Raw genomic sequence first — 15,637 nt, 5'->3', positions numbered from 1 at the left:
GCAGAAAACCGATGTTTATGATTTATCAACGGTACTAACACATCAGTGTCTCGGTTGTGAATGACTCTGTGGTCGTATACATTGCAGGAGGCATCAATGACATGCATCATCCTTTGTGTATCTGCCTCTTCATGTGTTTATAGTAGATTTGGTATTGCTGCAGATTGATCTAAGGAAGACATTACATCATCATGGTATGAATCGAGGTGACAAGCTTTTGTCAGAGTTCATTGACAATCGATTGGCGGATAATGCTGAGAGTATTCATGACAAAATATCAGAAAATATGTCCAACAGTACATGTTCCGCGATGTACACCATGCAGGTATAAAAGAAGTCAACTCAAACCAATACCTTTAAGCAAGGAAGAAATCTTTTCAGAAGGTTGCTGAGTGCCACCCACATTGGAAGAGAAGTGAACGTACCACATCTTCTAACACTTGAGCTGTCCCAGACCCCACCTTCCCTGGCAACAACAGATGGTCTACTTTGTACAACAAAGCTGCATTATCACATTTGCTTGCAGATTCTCATGCTACCATCAACTGATGACACAACATGCATTGTTATTTCTGGCATGGCTCTTGTACAGGCTATAGGCAAACCAAGCAAAGCTAGGACCTTTGGAGATTTGGCTGATGTTTTCAATTGGAATGTGCTGAAGAACTTCAGTGAAACTTGTTCTTAAGTCGATGATGTCTTTGACCAATATGTTGCAAAGTCAGTACTCGGACAAAAAGAGGTGATCGATCAAAGAAAATTCGAAGAATAATAGATAAATGAGACATCCTTCTGCTGACTTCATTGTCCAGTTTTATTGAAATGGACAAGCAAAATTTGACACAATTCTTGACCACAGAATTGCACACACAGGCACAGCATCTCCATCATAATCATCAAATCATCATCATTGCAGGTGGATTAAGCAGCCCAGATACAGCAGTATCTACCATAGATCAATCTGAAGCAATGCCAAATCTACTGTCAACACATAAAGAGGCAGATACACGAATGGTGATCAATGTCATGGATGCCTCCTGCAATGGATACGACCACAGAGTCATTCACATCCGAGACACTGATGTGTTAGTACAGTTGAAACATCATAAACATCGGTTTTCTGCTCAGATATGAATGGGTGCATATCAGTTGATGATGTACATCAATCTCTCATTCTCTCAGATGTTGTATTAGCTCTACCATCATTCCATGCGGTCACAGGTTGTGGACCTGGAACATATTTATTGCACAACAATATTTGTTGCAACCAACAGAAGAAACTGGTGCCTTCAACATGAAAGAGACAGACTCACTTGTCATCAAAGTGTACAATCCAGCATTGACTGCAACTAGCATTAATACACTTACAGCTGACATGTTCCACAGAGTTGGAGACCTAGAGGAACTCCCACTACACAACCACACAACCTCTACTCAGATGTCAGCACCAGTGCATCACATGGTGTTCTGCACTTAAAGGAAAGGCTGACAAACCACCACCAGAAGGGGATAGGTGGACGTCTCCAGACGATGTCATAGAACCCATCCCAATGACCCAGGAATAAATGCCAGCACTGTGTCTAGAATTACTCACCTGTAAATGCCCAACAGGTAGATGCTCCTCATTCATGTGTAGCTGCGCCAAAAACATCATGGGATGTTCCCTTGGATGCAGTTGTGCTATGTCATGCCTACACAGAAACAACTTACCTACCTCTACAGATGAGATGGACTCTGACGGTGACTAGAGATGACATTATTTCACATTCTATTTTTAATACTTCATAATACTAGAAGTATTCTCATGTTTGTTTCTTCACTATAATTATAAACTAGTGAAATGCTCAGACAAAAGTGCAGTATATCTACAATTTTGAGTGAAACGATGTCCATTTTAATTTAAATCTAAATTTGGGTAAAGTCGCGAGAAATTAGCTTTCAATATTTCCTTTTTTCATTGTTGGGGAACAATTTACCACAGGAGTCAGTATATCATTGAAAAGACAATGTGAAAAGCTTTCATATGATATATTACATGACCATGTTGAAGAACTATATAAGATCTTGATTTTAAAAACAGGTCAAAATGGCGGCCATCTTGAAATTCAAGATGGCCACCATAAATGCTCACGGAAAAACTTGAAACATCATTTTTCTTTATGAGTTTACTATTTTGGTGTTTTTAAGCATTGTTGCAATTATCCCACTCATCCACTACAGCAACATCATCTACCACCATATCTCAATAAGCAATTTTCGTCAAAATTGTTTTTTTGGGGGTGGGGTAACATTGTATACAATATCTCAACCCCTATGTAATATATTTTCATTTTGTTTTTTGTATAGGTTAGTACAATGGATAAGCCAGATTTTAATACCCAGTTATAGTGGTTTTATTGTCACACTTCAATGGAATTAGTGTTTTACCTACTCACAAGATTTGAAAATGAAGTAAAAAAACATGATTTTTACTAATGTTTCCACTGAGAATTAGAATAACAATTAAATGAAACAAAATGTTTGCCAAATTCAGATAACCGAACATATTACCTGTAATCAAAGACATAATTTGGATAGTTTAATGACTTAATAAAAATGTTACAGCCAATTTTGTCAAATTATGCATTTTCCCCTTCAATTTATGCAATTTTGATCCCCTGAAAATACCTGCACACACTTGCAAGCTTACTACCCAATGAATATTGTGTACAGATACCTCCTTTATGCAATAGAAAAGGTTTAAGGTATACAGGAAAATGTGGGAACGAAAATCTTGTTTTTCACCCCTGGCCAACTGACTATACGGCGTCGCAATTCGATATGTGGAGTTCCGTCCCTTGGGCACACCAGAAACCTATCATTGTGGGTTGGAATCCCGGTTCACCCGATTATGTTTCTAGGTTTGTCTGCACCATACCGTGCTCGTGTGCTTCACCAAATTGGTAAGTGTCTAAGAACCTGCATCATTTCGGGCTTTCCTCCCCCATTAAGCTGACACGCCGTGATATAACAGTAATACTGTTCAGAGCGGCGTCAAACCCAACTCACTCACTCACACTACAAATAATAATTCTAATCTCCTTAATGCCTTATTGGTTTTTTTTGTAATTGAAACCTTTCAGTACCGTGAAATCGGACATGTCACTAAGAATAATTATCACCCTAGGTACATGCTGATGGGACACAAAAGACGGGGACGGTCAGCTACTCTAAACCCTTGGTCGAGAGCTTTGTGGAAGTCATTTGTATCCTTCCAAAACAACAACGTACGAAGCGCTCCCCGAGCTCTCAACCCCCCGAAGCCGAATTAGCAGCTGGGTTTAGAATCTCGATTGCTAACTATGGTGATGTATTCAGCGATGAGAGCGTCCTGGTCATGTACAACTCCAAGTGTCAGTACTGCAATGTGACCGGAAAAGCTGTAGTTTGCGCTTTCACAGTAAGATTATTTTTGTTCCTGAGATTATCCTCGATGTAAGATCCGACTGTAGTACATGATCTTACTTATCGCGTAAGTGCAGTTTGAAGTTTACTCAGGAATTTGAGTCCCAATTTTACATTCACTTCTTTGCAGAACTGTTGTTTGTCATATGGTAAGCATGTTTCTTGTCATATGGTAAGCATGTTTCTTGTCTTTTGGTAAGATTGTTTTTATTTGTCATGTGGTAAGCATGTTTCTTGTCATATGGTAAGCATGTTGTTTGTCATGTGGTAAGAATGTTGCTTGTAATGCGGTAAGCATGTTTTTATTTGTCATGTGGTAAGCATGTTTCTTGTCATACGGTAAGAATGTTGCTTGTCATGTGGTAAGCATGTTTCTTGTCATATGGTAAGCATGTTGTTTGTCATGTGGTAAGAATGTTGCTTGAAAGGCGGTAAGCATGTTTTTATTTGTCATGTGGTAAGCATGTTTCTTGTCATACGGTAAGAATGTTGCTTGTCATGTGGTAAGAATGTTGCTTGTCGTGTGGTAAGCATGTTTTTATTTGTCATGTGGTAAGCATGTTGCTTGTCATGTGGTAAGCATGTTGTTTGTCATATGGTAAGAATGTTTCTAGTCATATGGTAAGAATGTTGCTTGTCATGTGGTAAGCATGTTTCTTGTCATATGGTAAGCATGTTTCTTGTCATATGGTAAGAATGTTGCTTGTCATATGGTAAGCATATTTTTATTTGTCATGTGGTAAGCATGTTGTTTGTCATGTGGTAAGAATGTTGCTTGTAATGCGGTAAGCATGTTTTTATTTGTCATGTGGTAAGCATGTTTCATGTCATACGGTCAGAATGTTGCTTGTCATGTGGTAAGAATGTTGCTTGTCTTGTGGTAAGCATGTTTTTATTTGTCATATGGTAAGCATGTTTCTTGTCATATGGTAAGCATGTTATTTGTCATGTGGTAAGCGTGTTGCTTGTCATATGGTTAGCATGTTTTTATTTGCCATGTGGTAAGAATGTTGCTTGTCATATGGTAAGAATATTTCTAGTCATATGGTAAGAATGTTGCTTGTCATGTGGTAAGCATGTTTTTATTTGTCATGTGGTAAACATGCTGCTTGTCACGTGGTAAGCATGGTGTTTGTCATGTGGTAAGCGTGTTGCTTGTCTTATGGTAAGCATGTTTTGTTATTTGTCATGTGGTAAGCATGTTTTTATTTGTCATGTGGTAAACATGCTGCTTGTCACGTGGTAAGCATGTTTCTTGTCATGTGGTAAGCATGTTGCTTGTCATGTGGTAAGCATGTTTTTATTTGTCATATGGTAAGCATGTTTCTTATCATGTGGTAAGCATGTTGTTTGTCATGTGGTAAGAATGTTGCTTGTCATGTGGTAAGCATGTTGTTTGTCATGTGGTAAGCATGTTGCTTGTCATGTGGTAAGTAATTTGATGATTCATGGATTGCTGGTATCTTTGCACTAGTCCGACTATATTCACAGTATCACCGATTTCAATCAGATTTCAGTCAAAACGTACGTGCATATTAAAATGAATAAAATTGCCAGTTTGAGTGATTATTTTGTTGCTTTAATATATTGTTTTACTGTTTAAAAATACAACATGGCGGTTGAAAAGATACGCTTTCGCAGTTGTAGAAGAGCATTTATCTGTCATTTTACTACTAGATCTATAGGTAATCGTGATGATTTATTCTAATATTTTAGAGTCAGTCTTGCAACGCCAAAGGCGTGTGTGTGAGCCATGGCGACATCCATCCTGAAAAGCCCTGCTACGTTTGTGATGCATCCAGTTCTGTCCGAAAATGGACGCTGAAAAGTGGTAAGAAAGACGTACATTGAGATTAAAAGATTTCATACAGTTATGCTTTCACAGAAATAATGACTTGTACTTTGCAACAGACAAGATTAATCTACAGCCGGAGATGATCATTGTTGAAGCAAAACACATGTGGCCAATTCTGCCTCCTTTGTTTTGTTGTCTAAACAGTAATGTTAATGTTAAAGATATTTTAAGTAACCAACCTTAATCATTTGAAAGAAATAGGTGTACATATATTGTGACTGTATTGATTAATTACACGTTTTTAATTTTTGTCTAAATGATATATTTTATCTACTTTGTTTTATATTGAATCTGAGATATTCACGTTATTGTTTTACCGTTATGTGAGTCTCCTCGTCACAATATGGCGGATATTTTAGCGATTCCCATAGATGACTAATTAGCTGGCACCCCATACAATCGTATTGCTGCATTATTAAAAATAATGCGGAAGTGCGTTACCCATTGCTTTTTATGTCACAAATTGACAATAATTGTCAACAGATCTACTTCAGCAAAGTTTATTTGCTGGGGCGATATTTTAAGATATTGTTAGCTCACAGTGCTAGGGTTTTTGTCATTTCACGTTGTCCGTCAGTACGTCCTGTTAACTTTTGACTGAAACCCGACTGAAGGGATGACCCTGGGGCTTTCTTTTCGAAAACAACAATGTCTAGGGATCTGAAACATCGATATAAAGTTTGTACAAACAATGGGAGGCAGATTTTACATAAATATTTTTGTCTCTAGGATACCTCTTGGATACATTTAAACTTTGAGATAAAGCTCTTAGTTCCAAATTATAATAAGAGGTAGCTAATCTACAGTTGGATTATCCCAAATATCAAAACAGTAGGTTTATCTCCTAATTGAACTGTCATCATGCTTTGATCCCTCATCAAACAGACCATATAACACACCAGCTTAACACGTGGAGCAGAATAGGCTCACCCCTTCGCGAACACCCGGCATCATCACTATTTGATAGAGATTCATAAACACATGTTCATGATATAGTCGGAATCGTTCAATGGACTCTGCATTCAGTAGAGCTTTTTCATGATTGTTGAAATAGTCTTGTCGCTTACATTTACCTTAATCATGAAAGGTGTAACTCAGGAAGTCGCCATTCATTACTCGGGACAGATAATACGCTCTGTCTCGATTCTCGTTAGTTCACTGACTGCTAACTTGTGTTATATCTCTGTAACAGATGGTGCGTGTACAGCAACCACCACAGACACCTCCATATCCTTCTCACTGTGGATAATAGGAGCAGTGGTCGTCGGCCTTCTCCTAGCCGGTGTAGGATGTTGCATCTACAAACACGGAAAGTGAGTGGTTCAGCACTAATACATGAACGGTCATTCCCATGATCATTTTGAGTTCCCGTTAAACTTGAAATGCATGATTGATGAGTTCTTCACCTGTGATGTAAATATGATTGAATGTCATGGATGCTTAGTAGGACACGGATGGCACAGTCGTCTCAGGTGCCACAATTCATTATGTGGAGTTGCGTACCTAAGGCCTTCCAGATTCTGATCGTGCGTTAGACACTCAGATTCAACCTGATTATGTGTCCGGGTTTGTAAGCACCATACCAGTTGAGATATGCATCACTTCGGGCTTTCCTCCAACATCAAGCTGAGGGCGCCGTTTACAACTGAAATACTGTTCAAGCGGCACAAAGCAAATCTCACTCACAAGTTCATTACTGCCCATGTATTGATCCTCTTGCTGTTTCAGAAAGAAGAGTAGCATCGGAGACAAACCAAGGGGCTCTGCTTTCATGATCAATTTTTCAACAAGTCAAGTGGCCAGTAAATAAGAGTCCTCACACACAGATTCCTTTGATATAATGGCTATGTTCCAGTTCTCATTCCGAAGAAGTCATGTATTTGACAAACAGTTGGATGGACAAAAATGTATCTTAATATTGCCAGATATTTAAGGCTATTGCAAACGTTTTGTATCAAAGATATTTTTCCTCGGAGTTCTTTCTAAATGACAAGCTGCGCCATACTTGCAGTGTGGAATAATACCATTATGCAATACTCTATATAGTGGAGTGGCGGTCGGGTAGCCTTGTGGTTAAAGTGTTCGCTCGTCACGCCGAAGACCCCGGTTCGATTCCCGACATGGGTACAGCCCATTTCTGGTGTCCCCCGCCGTGATATTGCAGGAATATTGCTAAAAGCGGCCTAAAATCAAACTCACTCACACTCACTCACTGTACAGTGGATTGCATAACAGTATGACAATATTACATTTACTTGTTTGTAATTTTTCAGACGACCGCTGATTATTTTATGCATTGAGCAAATGCAAGATTTAAGTACATATTCTGTTATTGCGTTATTTTTTGTTTATACATGAATTATTTGTTTATCAATTTTCGCTAATCATGCTCAATCAATCCTTCACTTTTTACTATGTCTGAATGCCTATGAAAGTAATAAACTAATCCCAGCTGGCATAGATTGTGTTCGCTTGCAGTGGGAACTCTGTATTAATTGTATGATACAGAGTATCGAATGATATTTCGTCCAAATTATACAATCTTTACGATCCTTGGGTTATTTTAACAATTTCAATAAGGGAATTTTGCTCCTCATTTGATCACGTATACTGATACTTAAGATATTAATGCAAAAATTCTACACTTTTATCTGTTAAAATCACGTAGGGCCAAGGTTCGATTCTGCACATAATGTCAAGTATAATGTCATAATGTATTTTCCCTTCCGCCATGGTTCGGATGAAATGGTCGTAACACCTGGGGTATTCAACTGTGATCATAGCTAAGACATGTAGGATCGACAAGAGAACATATACTCCTTCTGAATGATGCATTTTCAAATTGAGGATGTTACGAGTTGATCTCTAGATCGTTCATGGACCAAAACATTAAAGATGGTGTTGACACGATCTTAATTCAGTGTATTGCTATGGTTTTCATCTGCCATCAGTAAACTTGGGAGCAACTCATTCAAATCTAGGTGAATCCAAAGATTCCAATTCCAAAAAGCCAGATATAGAAATATTAAGATGTAACCTGTTATTTTTTCTCTTGGGCTGAAATATGCCTCTATAAAAAGAATTATACGTATTTTGTTAAACCTTGCGACTGTTTAACGACTCTGTGAAGAGTAATTCGGTTATATTGCGGCATATCATGGAGAAAAGACTCAAGATAAAAGGAGGCAAGTCACCGATTTTGGCATTCCACCTTAAATAAAACAAGTCCAAGGACATGGATATGGATACAAACCACAGATCATCATCAAGTGAAATGTGTGATTCGAACCCACACTTAGTCCACTTAGACACTCATGCTGTGATACCATACGTTAACAATAGATGAATAGATCTTGTTCACTGTATGCTTGCAGATAAGCCATTTCAACTTCACCTATGAAAGGTATACGTTATTTTTTGTTACACTTAGGTGAAACGTTTATCTGGAACATTATAGCAATGTTTAACTTAAAATATATTACACGTAATAAATATATAAAGATGTTACCATAACTAACTTCTCAAGAAGATTCACTGTAAATATAATTAATATGAATATATTAAATGATTGATGCAAGATGTTGGAGATTTCTTCTGTGATCTTATACGACAAATCTGACACTGATAATGTGAAACTATGGATTTCGTGAATAGCACATTTAGGATATTTCAATGATTTCATAAAAATATGGTCAGGGATTTCATATAATCCCTAGCATATTCAGGGATTTCATGAATTCACTGAATATAATGACTTTTGATTTCATTAAATCCCTGCATTACTTTGACAACATGTTCAATGACATTTTGTGCAGTTCATCCCATACAGAACCATGGTTAAAACAAATAATAGATAACAAAACCAAATGTACATCAAATCTTTTATTCTACCTGATTCAACTCTTGTCAAGATACAAAATGTATATAAAGATAAATGCAATTGTCAGTCATAAACATAATCAAGGTCGCACATGATTACAACCTATACAAATTGGATTCATTCATTCATTCATTCATTCATTCATTCATCCGTTCATTCATTCATTCATTCATTCATTCATTCATTCATTCATTCATGTGGATCAATGCCAATAAATAAGATTACCCGACTGTTGTGTTACGCCGTTGTCCGCACTTTTGCAGCTGTATCGCGACGGCCTGTATGTAATCGATTTTCTCACGCACAAAAACATTGAGTGATAGCATGAGCAACTATGCTAAATAGTAACACTCAGATATATTCCACTGTAATAGGCTTTTCCGATGAGACTGGTCTACTGAGTCTCCTCACTCCTTGCACTTCCATGTATGTGTACAATTGTATCCGATATGCGTAATGATGAATAAGGCGGTGGTGACGTGTCATTCACATTGTCTTTGTTATTGCTCATGTTGTTGCTATTAACATTGTCGTTGTATGTCGGAGGTGGGGCAAACAACTCCGTATTATTAGTGTTCGGAGCCACAGTCACAGTCTGCATCTCTGCGTGCTGATTTTGATGCCGGGTTTCAAGCTGACTTCTCCTCTCGGGGCTCTTCCTTGAACATTTTGTGGAAGTCGTGTAAAGAAGAACGAAGAATACAACCACACCTACCATTATCAAAATTCCGTACATTAGCGAGTTATCCGTCTGTGAGTCTGAAACGAGAGAAATGTATATCATATACACAATATCTACAGCCAACCATAGGACACTATGGTCTAAGTCGTCATGTTCTCTGGGACATAGTTACGATACACGTTCTTTTTAATTGAAAGAAGAGGATCCACCTCAATGAATAGCTTGCAATACACAGACTGAGTCCAATCAGTATGAAGTCCATTTTGCTTGAGTGTCAGACAAAGGAATTTTATTAATGTCCACACCTGATTATACCATATTTATAGAAATCAAATTATATGATAATATGTAGATCTTTAGTTGAACAATATTTGATTGAGATTTCAGTGATTTTCAGGATTGCTTTTATGGGGTTTGTTTACATAACTCACTCACTCACTCACTCGTTAAATACAGTGTGAATATGAAAATGCTAATTGTCAACACAAACACAACGCAACAACGCAACAACGCAACAACTCACCTATATAGTAGTACTGCAGCCGGAAACCCTTACTAGTTCCTGATCCATCAGATATAAACCTGATTGTGATGGTGGAGCCGCTACTTGTGTATGACGGTGTTTCAAAGTAACAAAAAGTGTTGGTCGTGCTTCCTGATATAACAAAGGAATTACATGGTGAGCACAATGTTGGATGATCAGTGCACACTACATAGACAATAGGTGTACGTACAGGATATATTGTTAGTCTGTTTATTTGCTGTTTTTCGCTGCAGTCAATATAGCTATATTCAACTATACCAATAATCGAATCTAGGCAGGCAAACTAATGGTTGACATCATGAGCGACGTAGAGGTCCGATGACACGCAACCAACTGAGCCTGTCCTACCGATCCAATATTCGCCTCTTACAAAAAGCACTGGAGTGCTAAGAACCCGGATTCCCACGAGGTCATAACATGCCGGAAAAGGTTAATATAATTAATGAGTACTGATTTATATCTAACAGCATTTATACATCTGACAAACAGATGTATATTGACTGGATTGGAGACTAGTTATATATTTTTTGATGCAATATATACAACGCTTTATAGGGATATTTTAAAGTTGCACTGTACAATCTATTTATAGCTGAAATTTGAAAATCATTATCATGTAACCATGCCTAAAAGTAGAATAATACCATTGAGAACAAAACTTATGTAAACCTAAAGAAAACTGAATTATGATTTGTCGTACGACGTTATACGCGTGTATAACAACTGCCCTAGTACCCTCACTCACCCGGAGATAGTCACCTCGATTACTTCAACGACTGAACTTACAGCAGCCTACCATCAAGCACCTGGACTGAACGTATAGCAACCTACCATCAAGCATCTGGACTGAACGTATAGCAACCTACCATCAATCATCTGAACTGAACGTATAGCAACCTACCATCAATCATGTGGACTGAATGTATAGCAACCCACCATCAAGTACCTGGACTGAAGGTATAGCAACCTACCATCAATCATCTGAACTGAACGTATAGCAATCTACCATCAATCATGTGGACTGAATGTATAGCAACCCACCATTAAGTACCTGGACTGAAGGTATAGCAACCCACCATCAAGCACTTGGACTGAAGGTATATCAACCTGCCATCAAGCACCTGGACTGAAGGTATAGCAACCCACCATCAAGCACCTGGACTGAATGTATAGCAACCTACCATCAAGCACCTGGACTGAACGTATAGCAACATACCATCAAGCATCTGGACTGAACCTATAACAACCTACCATCAAGCACCTGGACTGAATGTATAGCAACCCACCATCAAGCATCTGGACTGAATGTATAGCAACCTACCATCAAGCACTAGGACTGAAGGTATATCAACCTACCATCAAGCACCTGGACTGAAGGTATAGCAACCTTCCATCAAGCACCTGGACTGAACGTATATCAACCTACCATCAAGCATCTGGACTGAATGCATAGCAACCTACCATCAAGCATCTGGGCTGAATGCATAGCAACCCAAAATCAAGCACTTGGACTGAATGAATAGCAACCTACCACCAAACACCTGGACTGAACGTATAACAACCTACCATCAAGCACTTAGACTGAAGGTATAGCAACCTACCATCAAGCATCTGGACTGAATGCATAGCAACCTACCATCAAGCATCTGGGCTGAATGCATAGCAATCCACAATAAAGCACTTGGACTGAATGTATAGCAACCTACCACCAAACGCCTGGACTGAACGTATAACAACCTACCATCAACCATCTGGAGTGAACACTGAACGTATAGCAACCTACAATCAAGCACTTAGACTGAACGTATAGCAACATACCATCAAGCACCTGGACTGAAGGTATAGCAACATACCATCAAGCACCTGGACTGAACAGAAAGCAACCTCCTATTAAACGCCTGGACAGAACATACAACTACCTACCATCAAGCACCTGGACTGAACAGAAAGCAACCTAACATCAAGCACCTGGACTGAATGTGTAGCAACCGTCGATCAAACATCTGTCCTGAATATACAACTACCTACCATCAAGCACCTTGACTGAACGGAAAGCAACCTCCTATGAAACGCCTGGACTGAACGTATTGCAACATACCATCAAACATCTGGACTGAACGTATAGCAACCTACCATCAAGCACCTGGACGTAGTCTCCTTCACAGGTCACTTGCCGGCCGATGTCACTGCTGAGGATCTTCACTTTCAGTTTGCTGTTCGGGGGCCCGACAATTTCCCATTTACATTTTAAGTTGCTGCAAAGGAAGAATGAAAGGTTATTCTCAAATGTTGTCTGGCGTACTAGGCAGTAGAACAGCTAACGTTTTATTATCAAACGCTCAGTCGTCTTTGTCAAGCTTTCAAGAATAATTATCCTATGCTATGCCATCATTTTCTGATATATCACCTCCTCCTAAAGTTAACAATTTTTAATTTGGCGGCTCCCCCTCAAAGGGTATCGATCCACATGTGTGTTGTATACATGTAGGTGCTGTGTATAGCTATACTTACTTCTGGTACCCCAGTGGGTAGCCCGGCGATGTCAGAAATTTTGCCTCCTTGGTCGCTGTCAAAGTTTGATCGATGTCCCCTTTGACCGCTGTAACAGAGTAGATAATGACACACCGAGGGTATATATATATATATGCAAAGGGTATGCAAAGGAAACGATAACTCTGATCATATGAATTAACTTAAAAATAACAATTCATCGTAATATTACGATATGGACCTATATGGCCGTTTACACTGAGCAACCGTCTCAAGTCGCCCTACACTGAAATAGCGCCACGGAGCGCGACAGCATTAAAAAATCCCGTCAGTGTTCCCATGACAATCCAGATTAACGCTCTGCGTCAGCAGACATTTAATATTTTGGATCGTTCAAAGGGTGCTTTTTACTGCTTTCTTCCCTGCCGCACCAAGGTTATTTTCATGGGCCCAGGATCCTCGTTTTTCAGTCATATTTAGATTGCGCTGTCCGATAAAGATATATCATTATCAATACTTTCTTCATACGCATTTCCCTGTCCATCGTGTTAACTAATCAAGGATCTCAGTGGTTCCACTGTAATGTACAACTGGCATTCGTTTAACAAAAATAAAATAAATGTCCAATTATTTTTCTAACACATTCAATTCTATTTATTTTTTTCGACTTTCTAAACTGCTGGTCTAGTGCGCTTCCTGAATGTGTCTTTCAAACTCCGTTCGGCTGTGTTGCGCTGCTGCAATGAGTGAGTGAGTTGAAATTGAACGTCGCGTCGGCCGTAACTGTATAAATAACAAACCACTTGACAAGACGGGTCAGGGTAGGTTAATGCCGTTGTCAATAACTGCACGTACGTTTTGGATTCAAACATTAATCAAATTGTCTTTCCCTCAAACTGCAGTACATATGGAAATTAAATAACCAGACATTTTACTTTTGTGAAGAACACACGAATTGCTTGGTCAATTTTGAATTTTGATTTTTTGTAAAATGTGAAATATTTAGAAAGCCGAGGAAATCCATCTTTGGCAAAAAAAGGTCACACACGAGTCACTTATAATCATAAATGATCAAAGAACATTGAGGAATATTTATTTTTGTACAAAATCACAATATGATAAATAACAACCTGATTACATTGACTTCTACCTATTATACTATACAAATGACAACGAAACGAAAAACCCACACAACAACCATAAAGAAGAATGTTATTACAAAATCAGAAATAACTAACACACCTACACAACTACACACCTGTAGTTGTATTTTGAAACGCGCGTTGAGTACGCACAGCATTAAGGTGCGGTAATGCAGTATGACACGTATATATATATATATATATATATATATGTTACAGGAAAAATGTATGATAAGGGAATATGTGTATTCCCTGAAATTTTCAGGCCTTAAATCCTTCTTTCAATATTCACCTCTCTTAATATATTACCATTTAACTTTTCTTTTCTTTTTATATTTTAATACACTTGTTGTACATTATAGCCGTAGTTGTTTAGGATTAGATTTATGCCCTTCTCACTTACAGTCTTTTGGGTATGGTGTTTAATTACATTAAAAGATGTGTAATACCTGAAAATTGAGGGATTACATAACATTGCTTTGTTTGTTTATTTCATGTTGTTTAACGCGGCACTCAGCACTATTCCAGCTCAATGACGGCGGTCTGTAAATAATCGACTCTGGACCAGACAGTCCAGTGACTGACATCATGAGCATCGATCCATGCAACTGGGATACGATGACGTGCATCAACCAAGTTAGCGAGCCTGACCACTCGATCCCGTTAGTCGCCTCTTACGAGAAGCATAGTCGCCTTTTACGGCAAGCATGGGTTGCTGACCTATATTCTACCCCGGATCTTCACGGGTCTACGAGCTGAATATTTTTGTACGCCCCTCAACATTCGATCTAGTTGTGTACAGTTTATTCAGATCGAAAAGCCACCACACCACGCTGGGTGAACAGAGGCCCATTTGAACTAAGTCACATGCCCCGGGTGACACCACAAGGTTCGACAATTGTGTTTCTGGTGTATGTAAATATTCGTGTGACACATGTAACTCAGTATTAGCCTGTAAATGATGAAAACCATCGATCATACGAAATAATATATATAACTTACCATTGATGAAGGCTATCACAATTACCACGAATGTAAAGTCCAAACTTGATGCTAGGAATACCATACCCTTGTACACTATGTAGTTGAACAACTGAAGCCTTACACCGATCACTTGTGAATGAGGCAAACGCTAGAAAACATCATGGTGCAAGTGTGTGTGTGAATGCTATGTCGCAATGTGTGTGATATTGACATTCAATGACGTCACACTTGCGGCAGTACGAACATCCGAGTTGTAAACACGGGAAACACTCGCTATGTAGATAACAGGATGTTATCACTATAACTCAGTTTGAAGTTGTTATTGGGGAATGTGTGTTACTTGCGTCTACAGTGTACTCTCGGTCTGGCGGAGAACCACGTTATTCGGTCTATACACGAGTGCGGACAAAGTTTTCATGCTATAATGTTTCGTGGGATACTCTTGCGTAGAGACACACAAAATCTTGAATGAGCCAGAGCTACATAAGGTCTATTAAACCAAAATGTAACGGCGGTGAGGAGGGTATCCATTTTGCTGATAAATAGAGAATCTCACCCGAGTGTCTTTTGATATCAAATATATCAACGAGTGTTGATATATTTGATATCAAAAGAC

At 38.7% G+C, this 15,637-nt stretch overlaps 2 protein-coding genes across 3 annotated transcripts in view; one reads left to right on the top strand and one right to left on the bottom strand.

The window, feature by feature from the left end:
• Positions 1-8,215, top strand: part of LOC124145021 (von Willebrand factor D and EGF domain-containing protein-like) — a 30,502-nt gene extending 22,287 nt beyond the window's left edge. Inside the window, exons 16-19 of one of the 2 annotated variants that reach the window (XM_048398945.1) lie at positions 3,167-3,439; positions 5,161-5,275; positions 6,492-6,612; positions 7,028-8,215. In XM_048398945.1, coding sequence (XP_048254902.1) covers positions 3,167-3,439; positions 5,161-5,275; positions 6,492-6,612; positions 7,028-7,109 — 591 coding nt within the window. In that variant the 3' untranslated portion in view covers positions 7,110-8,215. Of the gene's footprint in view, positions 1-3,166; positions 3,440-5,160; positions 5,276-6,488; positions 6,613-7,027 lie in introns of both variants that reach the window. The other variant, XM_046514655.2, reaches the window with a different exon arrangement.
• A 979-nt stretch (positions 8,216-9,194) lies between these two features.
• Positions 9,195-15,216, bottom strand: LOC124145040 (suppressor of tumorigenicity 14 protein homolog). Its single transcript, XM_046514689.2, has 5 exons — positions 15,040-15,216; positions 12,917-13,004; positions 12,539-12,660; positions 10,385-10,516; positions 9,195-9,938 (listed from the first exon to the last, which is right to left on the bottom strand). Exons 1-5 carry the CDS (start codon positions 15,101-15,103, stop codon positions 9,574-9,576), a joined length of 771 nt encoding a protein of 256 aa, XP_046370645.2. The 5' UTR covers positions 15,104-15,216; the 3' UTR covers positions 9,195-9,573.
• Positions 15,217-15,637: the final 421 nt, after the last annotated feature.

Source organism: Haliotis rufescens, unplaced genomic scaffold (assembly GCF_023055435.1).
Source record: "Haliotis rufescens isolate VD_foot unplaced genomic scaffold, xgHalRufe1.0.p SCAF_1, whole genome shotgun sequence".
Classification (NCBI taxonomy): Eukaryota; Metazoa; Mollusca; class Gastropoda; order Lepetellida; family Haliotidae; genus Haliotis; species Haliotis rufescens.
Note: the sequence above shows the minus strand (reverse complement) of the source record. Positions and strands in the feature narration are given on the sequence as shown.